Below are 16,303 nucleotides of genomic sequence, written 5' to 3' on the forward strand. Positions count from 1 at the left end.
AGAGCAAAGGGAGCTTTGGACCCTAAGCAAATTTAAAGTTCAGTTAGCTGGGAAATCACTGTGTAAATTACACACTTGATCTTAGCCAAAAGGCCGAGAAGCAATACTGTGTAAATTAAGACACTAGTTCTACATTCACATCTTAGGTACAAGCTGTTAGAACATGAATCTTCATTTGTGGATCCAATTTCATCAGATTTAAGATGGCATAGGATGAATTCAGTTGGTCCACAGTTATTACAGCTAAGCAATTGGATATTATTACTCATGAGTGAGGCACTGCACCTTTCAGAACATTGAAGTTGTATGAGCCAGAGCCACAAGCAGGAATTTTGAAGGGTGGGTGTAGAAGTATACGTGTAGATTTGAGCAACGTGGTCTGTTGGTTAGCTGTCAGCTGTGTTCATGAAAGAAAACCTGTGATGCCGTCCTAAGCAGTTACACCCTTCAAAGCCCATTGAGTTTAGTTAACTTAGAAGCAATGTTCCCTCTAAGCTGTGGAGTCTTATGAGCAAAAATTCTACTTTGTGAGCTACTGGCATTAAAGTTGTGAGCTGCTGCATAAATTAATTTGCTCTAGGGCCATCCTTCCTGAGTTGAGACAAAAATGTATGAGCTGGAGGCTAAAAATTGCAAGCTAGCTCACACTATCCCAGCTTAGAGGGAACCCTGCTTAGAAGGGTGTAATTCTGCTGGGTATGGTATGGTCAGTTTCCCAATCTTTCCCATTAGGAAGAAACCAACAAATGTAACCTCCAGTGACTTGTCTTGTTTTGGGATTTTTTGTTTTCTTCCAAGCCAGTTGAAGACTGAATCAAAAGGAAGTCCTTTTGAATATGGGGGTAGCTGGGCTGTAAATATGTCTCTCTGGGAATAAAGGCAAAGTTTGAGTAACCTCATTTGACAATTCTCCATGTGCAAACAATACCTCTGAAATGTGTTCCAAGCACATTCCACACTGACTCCAACGCCTGTATGTTTGCTTTGCCTGAAAGTCATGGAATTTTCCCATGCAGACCTATTGAGCTTTCTTACATCCTCATTTCCCATCTTGAACACCATTATCTGATCAGTTGTTATATTTTAAAATGTCCCAGACCAGCAAGCTGATGCCGGTTGTTTTGCAAATTTCCTGCAGGTTCCTTTGCAGCCTTCTCCTCCCCCCAGATCTGAAATTAAAACTCAAAAGTTTCAGTTTATTTTGCGAGGGTTTGGATGGAGGCCCCACAAACCAAAAACAGACTTTGCAGTACAATTTTGGAATGGCTGAGTGTTCTTCTTCAGACTTTTATTATTATTAGAAATAATACCTGGCACTGGCATAAGCAGATCTCAAGTGCTGAAAGCATTTGATATATATTGTCTTGATAATGCTTACAAAAATGCTGTAAGGCAGGCTGGTGGTATCTCCTGAAACACAATTTGTGTATGTTGTGTATCTAGCTGCCATTTGGATGTTCTGTCCATCAGAATATCTTGGGCCAGCCCTGTGAGAATCTAGTTTCTGGGCATTCCATGAGAGTGACACTGGTTAAGCGCTGGAAAAAATGGCCATCTTGTACAATGGCACTGGATCTCCTGTACCACTGGGAGGAGAACTACTGGGAAATTAGAGTAACACATAATTGTGAATTTCAGAGAAACAATTATCAGAACTGCAAGAGGAGCAACAATCTCATGCGTGCTCCTGAACATCTTCTGAAGGTCTAGCCTTTTGTTAGTGGGGTGGAATAGATTTAACGTCGCTTTAAGTGTACTCTCTGAACTGAAGCCTTTGGCTGTTTCCACACACAGATCAACTAGTTCTCTCTATAGCTCTCATTGCTTCACTGGTGTATTAGCACACCACTTGTCCTGCATTTTCCTTGTCACAGTCCCTTGTGGCCACCATTTCCCCCTTCCACCAGATGGCTTTTTTTAAAAAAATCAGGAATTGTTAGATCACTATAGTGTCAGAACAGTATAATGATCTGTTACCATGATCTACTACTTTCCAGTTTTCATTTTTTTAAAAAAGTCTCTAGCACTTTTTCTTGCAGAGTTATAAAGGGAAATGTACAGGCTACACCTTTGCCTTTATAACTCTACAATGAAACTAGCTAGTGGCATTTTAAAAACTTATACATTTACATTCAGTGGTCAAACAAGAGAGCATTAGAAAGGCCTTGCTGACTCAGATGGGCCTGATTCAAATGCTGCAGTACCAGATGGTTGTCACCAAAGTGCGCTTTCTCATGGTTGGGGTCCCAGACATCTGTCCACACGGCTGTAATTGACTTCCTATGGGGGACCAGCTGGATTACACAGTAAATTTTCATTTTAAAGCAGCACCTTGCTGAAAAAATAGGATGCTGGTTGAAGCATGTGATCTAGCTGATCCCTGTCCTAATGACAGGCATTAACAACTACAGGCATAAACATTTGGGGCAGGAAATCATTAACTATACCCCAAGGTCCATCTTGTTCAGCATCCTGCTTCCAGCAGTGGCCAGATGCCTCAGTAGTCCATGAGGAAGAGAGCCTTCTCTTGTGTGTCCTCAGAGAATGTACGCTGCCTCGGGATGTGGAGGTTCTGTTTGACTCTTAATAGACATGCAGAGTGTCACCTCTCTGTCTTCCTTCACATCCCTCTTCAAAATCCATTTTTTCTCTGAGACCTTGACTTTTGATTTTCGCATACCATCAGCACTGTTTGGATTTATTTCAATAATGTTGAATTTTGAGTTTCGCCAAAGGTGGTCTCTTTGGCCACAAGCAAGTTGGTACACAGCGGATTTAAAGAGGGTAGTTGTGTTGGTCTGAAATAGAACAGTTTGATTTGGGTCCAGTAGTACCTTAGAGACCATGTCTGTCTGGAACCAGATTTATTATCATGTTCACTCTTTTCTACCTATATCTTTCCTTGCTTATTGTCTCTCCCGCTTTTGAGATGGTAAGCTCATTGGAGGCAGGGACATTTCTATTTTTGCTTATGCCATTAATAATGGAGACATCCTACCTCTGTCCTACCAGTCCACTGAGCAAAGTCTGAAGCCTTCCTGCAGCTTAAGCAGGCCTTCTGCTGGGGCTCCTTAACTTGGAGGATGATTGGCTCCCTTCTGGCAGCATTAATCATAATAATCCTGTTCTGAACTTGTCAACCCCTTTTAAAGCCACCTAAAGCCATGCACCTCGCCAGATTTTGTGACTAGGGATTGCATGCTAATTAATTCTTCCACTGAGCCTGCCACCAAATTAGTTTCATTGCATTGTAGTGTTTGGGGAGCGTAAGATATTTCTGCTCCCCCTGCTCTGCTTGCTTCAATCCTAGTGGCGGGTTATGGTGCATTTAGCAGTGAAATAAATGCTCTTGGATAATAATTCACGCTTCATGTCTTCCAAGGGTGAGCACCAGCACTCTGAGATAGAACATTGGTTAAAACTGAATCCCGATTTCAGCCCCACCACTCAGTGATGTTTTTGGTTCCTGTCAAAAAGAGCCCCTTTTCACATTCTCCCTAACAGAAACTCTGGCATGTCTCAAGTTCCTTGGCTCCTGCACAATACTGCTATTGTTTCAGCAGAGCACTAGGATTCCGGCAAGAGGATGCTACTGTAAAAGGCATTCCCTGCCCAGGAATGTTCATTTTTTTCCTAATCCAAGTTGCAGCAGCTTCACAGTCTCCAGGTGGAAAAAGATTTTCCCTTGAGAACAGCATCTGGAAATCCAGAGAGCTTTCTATGGCATCTCTGGAACAAGAGGACCCAGATAAACTTCTGACCTTTAGGGAGAGCAACTGGCAGCCTGAGTATTTGCATGAGTGTTAAAATTGAGTTTGTAGAGGGAGAGTAAGAATTTCAGGGTGGGGTGGCAAGGACGGAAACTTTTGAAGTTCTGGCTTAACACTGCAGTGGCCAGTGAATGCCAGCTCTCCTTTTTGATCTCTAACAACCTCAAGTCAAAGTATTGGTTCTCATCCTTTAGCCCTTTATGATCTGGCATTCTCCCATATCTCTAATAAAGAGGCTTTGCTGAAGAACACCATCCACAAGGGTTACAAGGACCACTGTGGCTTGTGCCCAGCCTTCGCAATGTTAGCTCTAAGGCTGCAGAACAATATACAGAAACAGAGGAACATGTTATCCCCCATCTGTCCTCTGGCAGTTCCTCCCTCCTGCACAAGTTCATTTCTTCTCTCCTCTTTCCCCTGCCTTTCATCAGCTGTTACTGCCTGTCTCTTTCCCTGCTCCCACCCCCTTTGTCCCATTTGAACATCTTTGCTTGTCCTTAATTGAGTCTCCCCTATTTTAGCTTTTGTTCATCCCTGTTCACACCATTTTGTCCACTTAACAAACATGTTACCGTTTATTCTGTTTATTTTGAATTTTTATTTTTGCAAATGTAGCTGCAAGGGGCAAAATGGTGCCAGGAGAGGGGGAAACTTTCCTCTCCTGCTATTTTCTTGCTAGGAAAAGCTATCCCTAAACTACTTTTACCCCTTTTTGGGGGGAGGGAAATGATCCCGAGTATGTTTTCCAGCAGCTGGGGTGGCTTTTCTAGTAGGGAAAGTCCAGGGAGAAAACAGTTAACCTTTTTCTTTAATGTCTCTGCCCCCACCCATGCCATTCTCTTTCCTCATATAGCAGTCTCCAATCTCATAAATCAATCTCTTTAAATATCAGGAGGAGGAGGAGTTAATGTAAACCAGGGCTTAGTAAGGGAATCTGATGTTTAAACATTAGGCCTCACACTTGCAGCTTATAACCAGGGCTTTTTTTTTTTAGCAGGAGCGCACAGGAACACAGTTCTGGCCGGCTTGGTGTCAGGGGGTGTGACCTAATATGCAAATGAATTCCTGCTGGGCTTTTTCTACAAAAAAAAGAGCCCTGCTTATAACTATTCATGAAACCAGCCCTTTGAGCCTGTGCAGAGAACTTCTTGGCTACTGTGAGGTAATGACAGGCAGGGCTTTGAGATCAGGCAGTGCAGCTTTGGAGAAGGTGGCTGAAGCTTCCGGCTTTTCTTTTTAGAAATGGGCACAAATGGTACTTTCCTGGTAAAATCCAACCTCCATCCTCATCCCAATAAAGCTAAGGAGTGGCTTCAGTAGAGACAGGGCTTCCTCATCCAAGAAGGATGGTATGTGTGTGATGGAGCCATTTTCCACTGCAACACCTTGTGTGTGACATTCACCGCACTTTAAACTAACACCAGTTCCAAGGACGGGGGCCTGCCATAAATGAAAAGCCCAAACACCTCCATTTGCAAACAACAATAAGAACATGTTTAATTGCATCATTATACGTCTATCTATGACAAATGTTAATAAAATAAGACTAGTTTTTGCTATAATTTATCGCTCCTCTAGTTCTTTCAGCAGCTCATCGAAGTGAGTGATGTACCATTTGGCCTTTTCTTTGACTTGTTTTCGTACTACGTTGCCTCCGAATCCAATGAAACAGTCCTGCAGAAGCAGAAAGGGTCAGCATGGTTATTTCTGCAATGGATCTCAGCATTCCAAGTCATGGGTGAAAGACCCTGATTTTGGCATCCTCTCCCTCTTTGGGCTGGGTGGGGAGTGGGAAGCTTGAGCTCCAGAAGAGAAGAACAAGAGATTGGATTTATACCCCACTCTTCACTTGGAGTCTCAGACTGGCTTACAACCTCCTTCCCTTCTCCTACCCACAACAAACACTCTGGGAGATAAGTGGGGCTGAGAGAGCTCGGACAGAAACTGCTCTTAAGAGAATATTCTGAGAGAATTTGTGGCTGACTCAAGGTCACACCAGCTGGCTGCATGTGGAGACGTGGGGAATCAAACCTGGTTCTCCCAGATTAGAGCCCACATACTTTACCACTACATCAAACAGAGTATGGGCTGTTGCTTACGTTTTGCTAGGGATCTGCAAGTAATGAGAGTGCTCTGCAGTTTGAGTTTCAAAGGCTATTGGGAGACTGTTCATTACAAGTTCCATTTTGTTCTCCCTCTCCCTCTCTCTCTCTCTCTCTCTCTCTCTCTATATATATATATATATATGTATATATATATGTATTTATGTGTGCGGGTGTGCATGTGTAAGTGTATGTGTGTGCATGTCATGGTGACCTCTGATGACTGAACTGTACTGGGGACCTGGAGGACATTCAGGGAGGCAGCAGAATAAAGCCTGCCCCTGCCTCCCGACTGCTGGTATTCCAAGGAGGTCTTCCATCCCAGTACTTGCCAGAGTTGACCCTGCTTAGCTTCTGAGATCTGATGAGTTCGGGCATGCCTGAGCTATCCAGGTCAGGGCATTCCAGCATATATTTTTGTGCCCACTTTGTCAGATGCAAAGTAATGGATCCTTACTAGGTGGATATTAACATTTTAAAAACCCCAAAATAAAACAGCAGGGTCAAGCAACCATGAAGTACAAGAAGGACAGAGTAAAATGTAATTAACATTCAGACATAACCAAGAACCAGTGTAATTTAAAAAATGTAATTAAACCAATGTAGTTGTCCTGGCTTCTCCCAAGAAACCCCGAGAACTGCACATTTGTAAGGCTCAAAACTCAGCTGCTTCATATTTGATGACTGACCCCCATTAGACCATCACAGCAGCCCCTATCCCCGGATTACAGTTCCCAGGTTTTAGGAAGGGTGGGGGGAGCCTGGGAGTTAGGCCAGCTGATTCAATCATGCCCAGAACGTGCCCTTTTAGAAGGGACTCTTGTCTCTGCCTCAATTGAACATGTGCTTGTTTTTACCCTCTTACAAGGGCTTGGGAAACTCAAAAGCTTCCGACCATGCTTAATCAAGGCAGGATAAATTGTACTGTGATTGTCATGTGTTAGGGTGTGCAGGTTATACACAGGTATTTTTTTAGTAGGAAAAAGAACCTTGAGTATAGAAGCCCTCAAGTTCTTGCTGGCTGCTGGCACATGTCCTTGTTCAACCATGAACTCCAGGAGTTTGTTTCTTAATGCCTGCTTCTGACGTGGCTGGCCTCCCTGATCTATTCATTTTGGCCTCATTCACCTCCCTTGGGAGATATCAGAAATAATCATTAACTGATAGGCAAAATCATTAACCAGGAGCAAGCATTGTGCCTGCAGGCAATGGAACTGTCCAGGATTTTTGCTGCTCCATTTTACTCTTGCGTGTCATCTTAGAGGATTTCTTCCCACTTCCTCAGGTGTGGTTCTGCTGACTTCAATAAATTTTTCTTTAGATAACACAGTGGGCTGGTTTTGCTTGTGCTCAGCAGGTCAAGCTTGGCTGGCCTGCTCCAGGTTGGGAAACTCTTGGAGATTTGGAAGGGGTGGAGCCTGGTGAGGGGGGCGTATGGGGTAGGACATGACCTCATCAGGGTATAATACCATAGAGTCCACCCACTAGATGACAGACAGACAGATAGACAGAAAGATAAAATGGTGGAACATCTGAATCTGAGTCTTCAGCCAGAAACTGGTATCTGTATCTACTTAACCTCCACAGAGAACAGTGCAATAAATAATGGGAATGCTCACCGCAGGGGGGCAGGCTTCCATGTCTGTGGCTCCATCTCCAATCATGATCACTTTCTTAAACTGAAACTGCTCCTTGAGGTAGCTGATTACTTTTCCTTTGCCGCCTGACTCGGCTGTTGGCTGCGTCTCATCAAAGCCTGCATATTCCCCTAGAAAGATGAACGTCACAAAGAGAAAGTCAGTCAGGGCAGCTGTACAGCGTCTCTCAGCTGTGCGGATTGCTGCAAGGATTTTGGAACAGCACTCCAACAATAAAGTTGCTTAGATGATATCTTCTTGATGGAGAACTCAGTCTCCTTGCCATGAATACTCCATGCCCATGGTCAGAAGAAGGCTTTACACAGGGCTTTTTTCTTTTTTAGCAGGAATGCAATTCCAGCTAGCTTGGTGTCAGGGGTGTGACCTAATATGCAAATGAGTTCCTGCTGCACTTTCTCTACAAAAATGCTCTGGACTCAAACTTTAAAGGTGCCACTGGACTCAGACTGTTCTAAGAATATTTGTGGCCGGGCATGAGCTTTCAAGAATCACTGCTCACTTCTTCAGATACATAATCTGAAGAAGTGAGCAGTGACCCACAAAAGGTCATCCCCTGCAATAAATTTTGTTCGTTTTTAAGGTGCTCTTGGACTCCTGCTCTTTTCTAAAGCTGGTGTGGAAATTGGTGTTTGGCCTGTTCTAGGTGAGGGTTACACTTTTCCTGAAAGAGCAAGTGCCCAGCTTGGGGATACTTCTGGATGCTTCTTTCTGCCTGAATACACAGGTAACTGAGGAGTGTTTTTTACCACTTCACACTGATATGTCAGCAGCAGCCATTCCTGGAGGAAATGGACCTGACCACCATTATGCATGTTTTGATAAATAAATAGGCTAGATTACCATGCTGGAGTCCACATGGGGCTGCCCTAAAACTAGTCTGGAAGCTTCACCTGGTACAAAGCAGGGCAGGAAGAATATCCCATGGTTCACCATGTCACTGATAAATCAGTTGCCCTTGCTGCCAATTGGATTCTAGGCTCAGTTCAAGGTGCTGGCCTTGTCCTCTAAGCCCCTGAGTTGATCAGAGATTCAGCAGGACTAACCTGATTTGAGGTTTGTGAGATAGATGGGAGGGCTTTTTCAGGTGGTCCTCCCATACTGGAACTCCCACCTTTTAGACAAATTTAAAAACATATCTGTTGGGCAACACCTTTCAAGCTGGATTGATTGATCATGGAATGGTGCCTGCTGTTTTAGTGTACCAGATATTTTTACTGGAAAATATTTTAAAGGATTTTTGTTGCAATGTTCATGTTTTTATTGAAGATTTGGGGTTCTGTTGCTAGCCGGTGGCTGAAAGGTGGCACACAAAAGCACCAAATACATAAATAAATTTCTTGACACAGCATATAGTTTGATCCTCAGTGACGGTCATCTATTACAAAGCTCAATTTCATTTCAAGAATTCTTTTTTCTTGCCATCATAAAAGTTGCTTAGCTCTGGTTATTGGTTTCTGTGGTGTGGGGTATGGAAAAAGGAATGGGAAAAGGAATGCGACTTTCAGGCAAGAGCAGGTGACTTTCCAATTCAAAACTAATCTCTGCTAGTTGATAGAGGATTACCGGCAAACAATAGACACATCAAAGGGACCAGCTGTGGGTTAAGTTCCAGACCAAGGAAAAAAGATCTGGCTGAGGGGGGAAATAATTAAAGAACCTTGGGGAAGGTTGCCATTTCGATCTGGTGCTCTATGTAAAAAGCCTGCCCATTTGACTCTCTTGCTGTGCCTTTAGTACAGATTAATCTGTAGCACTGATGATGAAAAATTCACAGTCAGCATGGTTGCCTGAGAGTCAATATTTATTACTCCCAAGCAATGTTCCCTCTAAGCTGCAGTCTTGTGAGCAAAAATTCGACTTTGTGAGCTACTGACATTAAAGTCATGAACTACTACATAGATTATTGTGCTCTGGGGTCATCGTTCCTGAGCTCAGTCAAAAATGTGTGAGCTGGAGGCTAAAAATCTGTGAGCTTGCTCATGCTAACTCAGCTAGAGGGAACACTGCTCCCAAGAGAATCCAGCAGCCTGGTTTGCTATCCAGGCATTCTTACCATTGAAGTAGAACTTCAACCTATTGGCGAAGACGTTGGCTGTTGGGATGTTCAGTTGCATAGCAACATGGTCCACGATGCTCTGGAACCCTCCGGAGACTAGGAAGACCTGGACGCCTCGCTGTTGGAGTCGGCTAACCAGTTCCCTTTGAGGAAAAGAACAGACAATGGCTAAGGCCGCTTGTCAAGGTAAATTTCAAGCCTGGAAGGAGAGCTTGTGCAACCATTGCATTAAAAAGGTCTTTTCCTTCTTCCCCTCACCCACCTCCATAATGCCACTATAAAAAGCTTAAGAAAGAGTCAGAGCTGTTTTGGGTTCATATATAGCAATGGCCACAGCTCAATGCTCATTAAATAAAAAGTACAGGCTCAGGTGTGTAAATGGGCCAACTAAACAAGTGCACTCTCTTGATCTATGGACAGTTCTGCTTCCCTTTTGGTTCCTTCCAGGTCTATGTTCCAAAGGTTTTCTCTGGAACCAATGAGGGCTAGCAAACTGGGGCCCAATTTAATGGGAACCCCACAGCCCAAATTGTTGAAATTGAATTAAATCTTGGTGTATTGGCTTCTGCACATACACACACACCACTGTTACCCAATTGCTTTTTACAGTGAAATCTCACCCCAAGACAAAAAACCCTTGGAACTATTTCTTGGATCTTTTTGCTTTGAAAATACGCCAAATTATGATAACGAAAAAGAGACACACAGAGACAGATTTCCTCCACTGAAAATTAATTCTTCTATTTTCAATGTTAGGGGTGGCCATTATTTTGCCACAGCTTCTGAAACCCTCTGGAGACATTATTTTATGTTTTATTTTTCTCAACCTACTGCCTTTATGGCTCGTATGAACAAAATCAATATGGCACTGATTTCCCTGTCTCAGAATCCTGGGACCACGCAACCAGTTCTAAGAATCTTACCTTATTCCTGGAGTTAACTGAGGAGGATGCTCTGATATTAGCTTCTGCACCTGCTCATAGGACGGGCGGATGAGCCCCAGCCGTGCCGTTAACGCTGCCTTGAACGTCACTGAACCACCCATGGCTCTGCGCGTCCTAAATCGAGATCCAGAGAAATGTAGGTCAATTTTTTCAGAAGAACTCGTATTCTGCAACCAGTTATACCAGGATAACAGGCCCTGTAATCACTTCAGACATTACCAAATGTAAATCCAGGAAGTGAAGAAAGTTAACCACACTTGGTTGGAACAATTACGGGCACAATTATGGAATCTTTCCATTTTAGCCCAAGATTTGCCGTCAAGAATACAACAGTATTCCTGACGGCATATTCCAGTTTCCCCAGAGACACACAGCAACCGAGTTGGGTTACAGGAATCCATAGTAGGACCCCATTCATGAAACAGCCCCAAGTTAAAACCACCAAAACTTGATTGTAAAAACATGCCCTTGCCTTAATCTGGCTAACATTCTGTGTACAGCACTACATGAAAAACAACAAAAGGAGCCAAGATGTGTCTCACGAGAGGAAAACAATCCAAGGAAAACTTAATTGGGTTAGCAAGTTAAAACAGAACAAAGGCCAAAATAGGGGGGGGGGGGGGGGAATTAAAACAACAGGCAGGATCGTGATTTTAAAAGAAGCTTGTCCATATGTTTCTCAGGACAAAACTACATGTAACATTAAAGAGGTACTGCTGTGCAAGAGGTATTTAGACTACATCTGGGGGAGGCAGGTTCACTTTTCCACCCTGAGACCACTCCCCAGGTAGAAATCACTCATCAGAGCATCTTCTTTCAGCCCCAGTGGGGAGAAAAAGGAAGTTACCTGTACTGTACTGGTTGGTTTCCCAGAGATGCTAATAGTAGTTTGTGGATGGCAGTTTCTATTGAGGAAACACATTTGGGGGGGTAGGTTTAACCCACACCCCTTCCTCCAGCACCAGTCCAAATTGCCTTTCTTGCTTGATACAGAAAATACTGGAGATCTGAATATACGTCTTCCACATCAAGTACAGTATCTGGTGTCTGAGCTTGAAAGAGAAGGGGTGGCTGAGTGGTTTTGGGGATCAGTTATGAGCAATGTTACCTGGCAGATGCCACCTTTTCAGCAACTGCCTTACAGTCAGCATTCCCTAGACTGCAGCTGTGGTGGACCGGCTGTGCTACTTACAGTAGTACATAAGAACACAAGAGGTGTCCTGCTAAAACGGACCTGTGATCCATTTAACCCAGCATTCTCTTTCTAACAGCGGCTATCCAGTTACCCTGTAAGTAAAGCATACAGGCATACAGGCCAAGGCCTTCCCCTGGTACTGCCTCCTGGCACAGATATTCAGGGGCTTACTGCCTCTGAACACAGAGCCTGCCTTTTGTCACCATGGCTAGTAGCCACTGATGCATGTCCTCTGCAAATATGGCTAATCCACATGTAAAGCCACAAATGCACCTTATCGGCTTCTATCAGATGCTGTTGTTAACCATTCATTCGTGTCCAACTCTTAGCAATTCTACGGGCCAGCTATCTCCATGTTTTCCTATCTTGTACTGTTTCTTTTAGTTGCTCTGTGCTCAGGCCGGTGTCGACTTTAACCACATATTGAGTCATCGTCTCTTTGTCCACCTTGAATCTACTGTAGGCAGACCTCTGAGACTGCCTGAGACTCTGGAGAGCTGCTGCCAGTCTGAGTAGGCAATCCTGACTTCGATGGACCAAAGGTCTGATTCAGTATAAGGCAGCTTCATGTGTTTGTGTGTACTGCCCCCCTCCCACTTCAATGACTCCCCCTGAGTACATAAACCTACTCTGACTACAGAAAATGGTGGGACAATGGTATCATTTGGGATGATAATGGGTGGTTTCTGTGTTTCATTGGAAGGGCAAAGAATAGCAATCGATTGAACATAGCTTCCTGGAGAGCATGCCACAACTCTACACTGTAGCAATAAAGATAAGCTTACAGCCGGCAAGATGAGCTATTTAAACCATGGCCTCAGAAATGCGCTTTCCATTCATTTGACTTTTGTTAATTCTTGTGACATCAAGCCTGATGAAAAGTCCTGGTGGGCTTGAAAGCTTACACAAGGTTTTATGCTTAATTTGCTTGGCCCTTCTTGTTTTTGGTATACCACAGAGGCACTGATAGCGCTGTGGCTACTTTTGCTGGAGGCCTGTTTTAAGCTGAGCAAAGGAAGGCAGGCCAAAGCCTCAACCTTCACCCTCCGAATTAGCCTTCAGGCAAGTTCCATGGGCACAGATGCTATTTGGGCCACCCTTACTTTTGGCTCTGTAACTTACCAATATGGAAAAAGAAACCCAGAAAGCACCCAATTTTGACCACTCGCTTACCAACATTATATTGCCTTTCTGAAAAGCTACCTGTCCACAGCCCTAGAACTGAAATGTCTTGCACCCACCCCAGTCTATACATAGGCAGGGCATTTTTGAAAGTCTCTCTGCTTAAAGCTGGGAGGTTAATGGCTTCGGACCAATGTTCCCTCTAAGCTGTGAAGTCTTGTAAGAAAAAATTCTGCTTTGTGAGCTACTAGCATTAAAGTTGTGAGCTACTGCACAAATTAGTTTGCTCTGGGGCCATCCTTCCTGAGCTAAGACAACAATGTGTCAGCTGGAGGCTAAAAAACTGTGAGCTAGCTAGCTCACACTAACTCAGCTTAGAGGGAACACTGCTTCAGACCTATCAGAAGCCTCAGATTTGCCAAGCTGACTAAGTTGAAGAGATTGTGGGTGAAGCGACTGGATCAACTTCAAATGGTGTGGGAGTGATGTTTACTCCCTGGCATGCCTGCCTCCATTCTAATCATTTCCTTATCATTCTTTTTAAAAAAGCTTCTGTGCTACCTAAAGAAGCAGGAGAGCATAGTTCACATTTCCATTGTGGGCAAGCAACTTCTGCAACAACCCAGCTGGTCAGATTCACCTTTGCTGGGCTATCTCTGGAAAGAATCACAACAGGCGCCCAAACCGCTTCTGAGTTGCACAGTCTTGGCAACAGATCCTCAAAATCTGCAAAACCTGCACACAGTTTCACAACCCCTTCCAGCCATTCATAACTATGTGCTAATAATCTGGGGCACAGAGACAACCTGAAAGAAAAAGAAGACAACTCTTTCCCAAGTTTACAAAAAAAACCAAAACCACAACTTTTCAGCCTGGTCTCCTGGAAACAAATCACACAAAAGAACCAGGCAACCTGGTTTTGCAATGGTAGGACATACTTCATCTAAGCTGTGAGTCTTGTGAGCAAAAATTATACTTCCAGAGCTACTGGCATTAAAGTTGTGAGCTATTGCACAAATTAGTTTGCTCTGGGGTCATTTTTCCTGAGCCGAGACAAAAATGTGTGAGCTGGAGTGTAAAAAACTGAGCCAGCTCACACTAAGCTTAGAGGGAAGTTGGAGTCCAGTAGCACCTTTAAGACCAACAAAGTTTTCATGTGCATGCGCACACATTTCGTCAGATGCAGAATGCTCAATAAAACTTACATGCTCAATAAAACTTCGTTAGTCTTAAAGGTGCTACTGGACTCCAACTTTGTTCTGTTGCTTCCGACCAACACGGCTGCCCACCTGGATCTATCAGCTTAGAGGGAACACTGGACATGACACCTGAGAGAACATGGCAACCAGCATAGTATACCAATATGGCTGTACATGAGAGACAGCCCAATTCAGACAAGCGATATGGCGGAATGCTTTCACATCACCACTGTCTTCATTCTGTGGAAGGAAGTGAGCAACAACCATACGTACATTTCCGCCACTGCATCTCCAACGCCGCAGAATTTGGCCAGCTCGTCTATGCCTTCCTCTCGGATGACTGTGCTGTCCACATCGAAGCAAACAGCATCCGCGTTGTGGAAGATTTCCTTCATCTCCATGAGGGAGGACATTCTTCTGGGGACTTTCCTGTTGTGCGAGAGCAAGATCAGGTCGTTTTGGAGATCGCCATCCTGTACCCTGTGTTGGGACATTTTACAAGGCTCTCTGTGCCCAAGAGAGAGAGATGTGTAGAGGAAGAGCTACCAGAGAACAGCTCCTTTTGAACAGAAGTGGGTGGTGGTGGAGGGTGGAAACAGCCTTCGCTGATTTGCTGACTGTAGGGGCAGCACAGAGATGGGCAATCAGTCAAGGTTGGCTCTCCCACAGAGTTAACCCTTCCTGGAGCTGACCATTGACGTAAAGAGCCAGTCTATGGTTCTTTAGTTAATGAATCCCCTAAAGAGAAATTGTCTTCCATCCAGGTCAGCCATCTCCTAACTTCATGGTCAACCAAACTCTGGGATTGCCAGGTCCCATTCAAGAAATATCTGGGGACTTTGGGGGTGGAGCCAGGAGACATTGGGGGTGGGGCCAGGAGCAAGGTTGTGACAGGCATAATTGAAAGGGCGTTCTGGCCATCACATTTAAAGGGGCACATTTAAATGAAGGATAGGGGCATCTTCTTTTGGGACTCATAGAACTGGACCCCTGGTCCAATCTTTTTGAAACTTGGAGGGTGCTTTGATGAGAGGTATCAGATGCTATGCTGCAAATTTGGTGCCCCAACCTCAAAAAACACCCCCAAGAGCCTCAGTTACCTGTGGATCAATTCTCCATTATACCCTATGTGAATTGGTTTCCACAGGGAATGATGGAGTGCCCAGCAGACCTTTCCCTTCCCCCTCCCCCTTTCTGATGACCCTGGAGTGGGGGGGAGGGCCTCCAAACCAGGGGATCCCCTGCCCCCACCTGGGGATTGGCAACCCTACCTAGTGATCAAAAGGTGAATTTTGTAATCAAATAATGCCACACAAAACACCCAATTTTAAAGTGTCCCCCCCCCCATTCTCTAGCCAGTATGTGGGCGGGGCTGGAAGAGGAAGTGCATAACGCAATAGATTGAAAAGCACCTAGAGCAGGGGTCTCCAACCTTCTTTCTTGAGAGCTACTTCTGAGTAATGAACAATATCTGAAGCTACTATCCCCACACTGGCATGTTAATAAGTTTTGTTCTGGACAAGGAAGAGTCGCAGAAATGAAGCTACACTGCACAAAAACAAATCCTGTGAAATAAAAATGCTTTTTAAAAGCCCAGAGCAGAACTTTTTGTGATCTTTTCTTGAGTCTTCTAGGGGGATGTCCCAGCCCCTCTGTAGCAGCTGGCGACCTACCGGTAACTTATGAGTCTGGAGACCCCAACCCCATGAATTCAGACCTCTTGAAGAGAAGGAAGAAACCAAGAAGGATATACACGAGTTCTGTCCTTAAGGCTTGGGGCAACCTGCCAAAGGGCAATGCAAGGCAGCAACTTTTCAGGAAAGCGAAACCCAGACAGATATGGACTTCCTTTCCTCCTAGAAGCTCATTAATTCTCAAAACTTGGACAGCAGAAGATACTTATTTTTTCGATGCAGGAATTAAAAGGATTGAGATGAATTTTGCAGTTGCTAGAATGATCTTAAGACCCTTGTCACTGAGCAAAAGAGCCAGGGTTTCTGGAGCATGGGGGACAACTGGTTAAATAGAGGCTTAATATAATTCTGGCCAACCAGAACATTTGCCTGCTCAAGTTTAGTTCAGAGCTGAACATACACATGGGTCCAATTTGGATTTTCCACCTTAGGCATCAATGCTTTTGGATCTGGCCTTGCTGAATGGTCTAGTATAGCAAAAGTTTGATCATCCACCATCCGAGTGGTGCTTCCAAAGTACAACAGGTATCCCAACAATATGCTCTCCAGGGGTAGGTGGTTCC

The 16,303-nt window shown here is 44.3% G+C and overlaps 1 protein-coding gene across 1 annotated transcript; it reads right to left on the reverse strand.

The window, feature by feature from the left end:
• Window positions 1–5,241: 5,241 nt before the first annotated feature.
• On the reverse strand, window positions 5,242–14,671 carry PSPH (phosphoserine phosphatase). The gene is made up of 5 exons (XM_060259688.1): window positions 14,320–14,671; window positions 10,510–10,644; window positions 9,584–9,729; window positions 7,492–7,640; window positions 5,242–5,444 (listed from the first exon to the last, which is right to left on the reverse strand). Exons 1-5 carry the CDS (start codon window positions 14,538–14,540, stop codon window positions 5,334–5,336), a joined length of 762 nt encoding a protein of 253 aa, XP_060115671.1. The 5' UTR covers window positions 14,541–14,671; the 3' UTR covers window positions 5,242–5,333.
• Between the last annotated feature and the right edge of the window lie 1,632 nt (window positions 14,672–16,303).

Source organism: Heteronotia binoei, chromosome 18 (genome assembly GCF_032191835.1).
Source record: "Heteronotia binoei isolate CCM8104 ecotype False Entrance Well chromosome 18, APGP_CSIRO_Hbin_v1, whole genome shotgun sequence".
Lineage (NCBI taxonomy): Eukaryota > Metazoa > Chordata > Lepidosauria > Squamata > Gekkonidae > Heteronotia > Heteronotia binoei.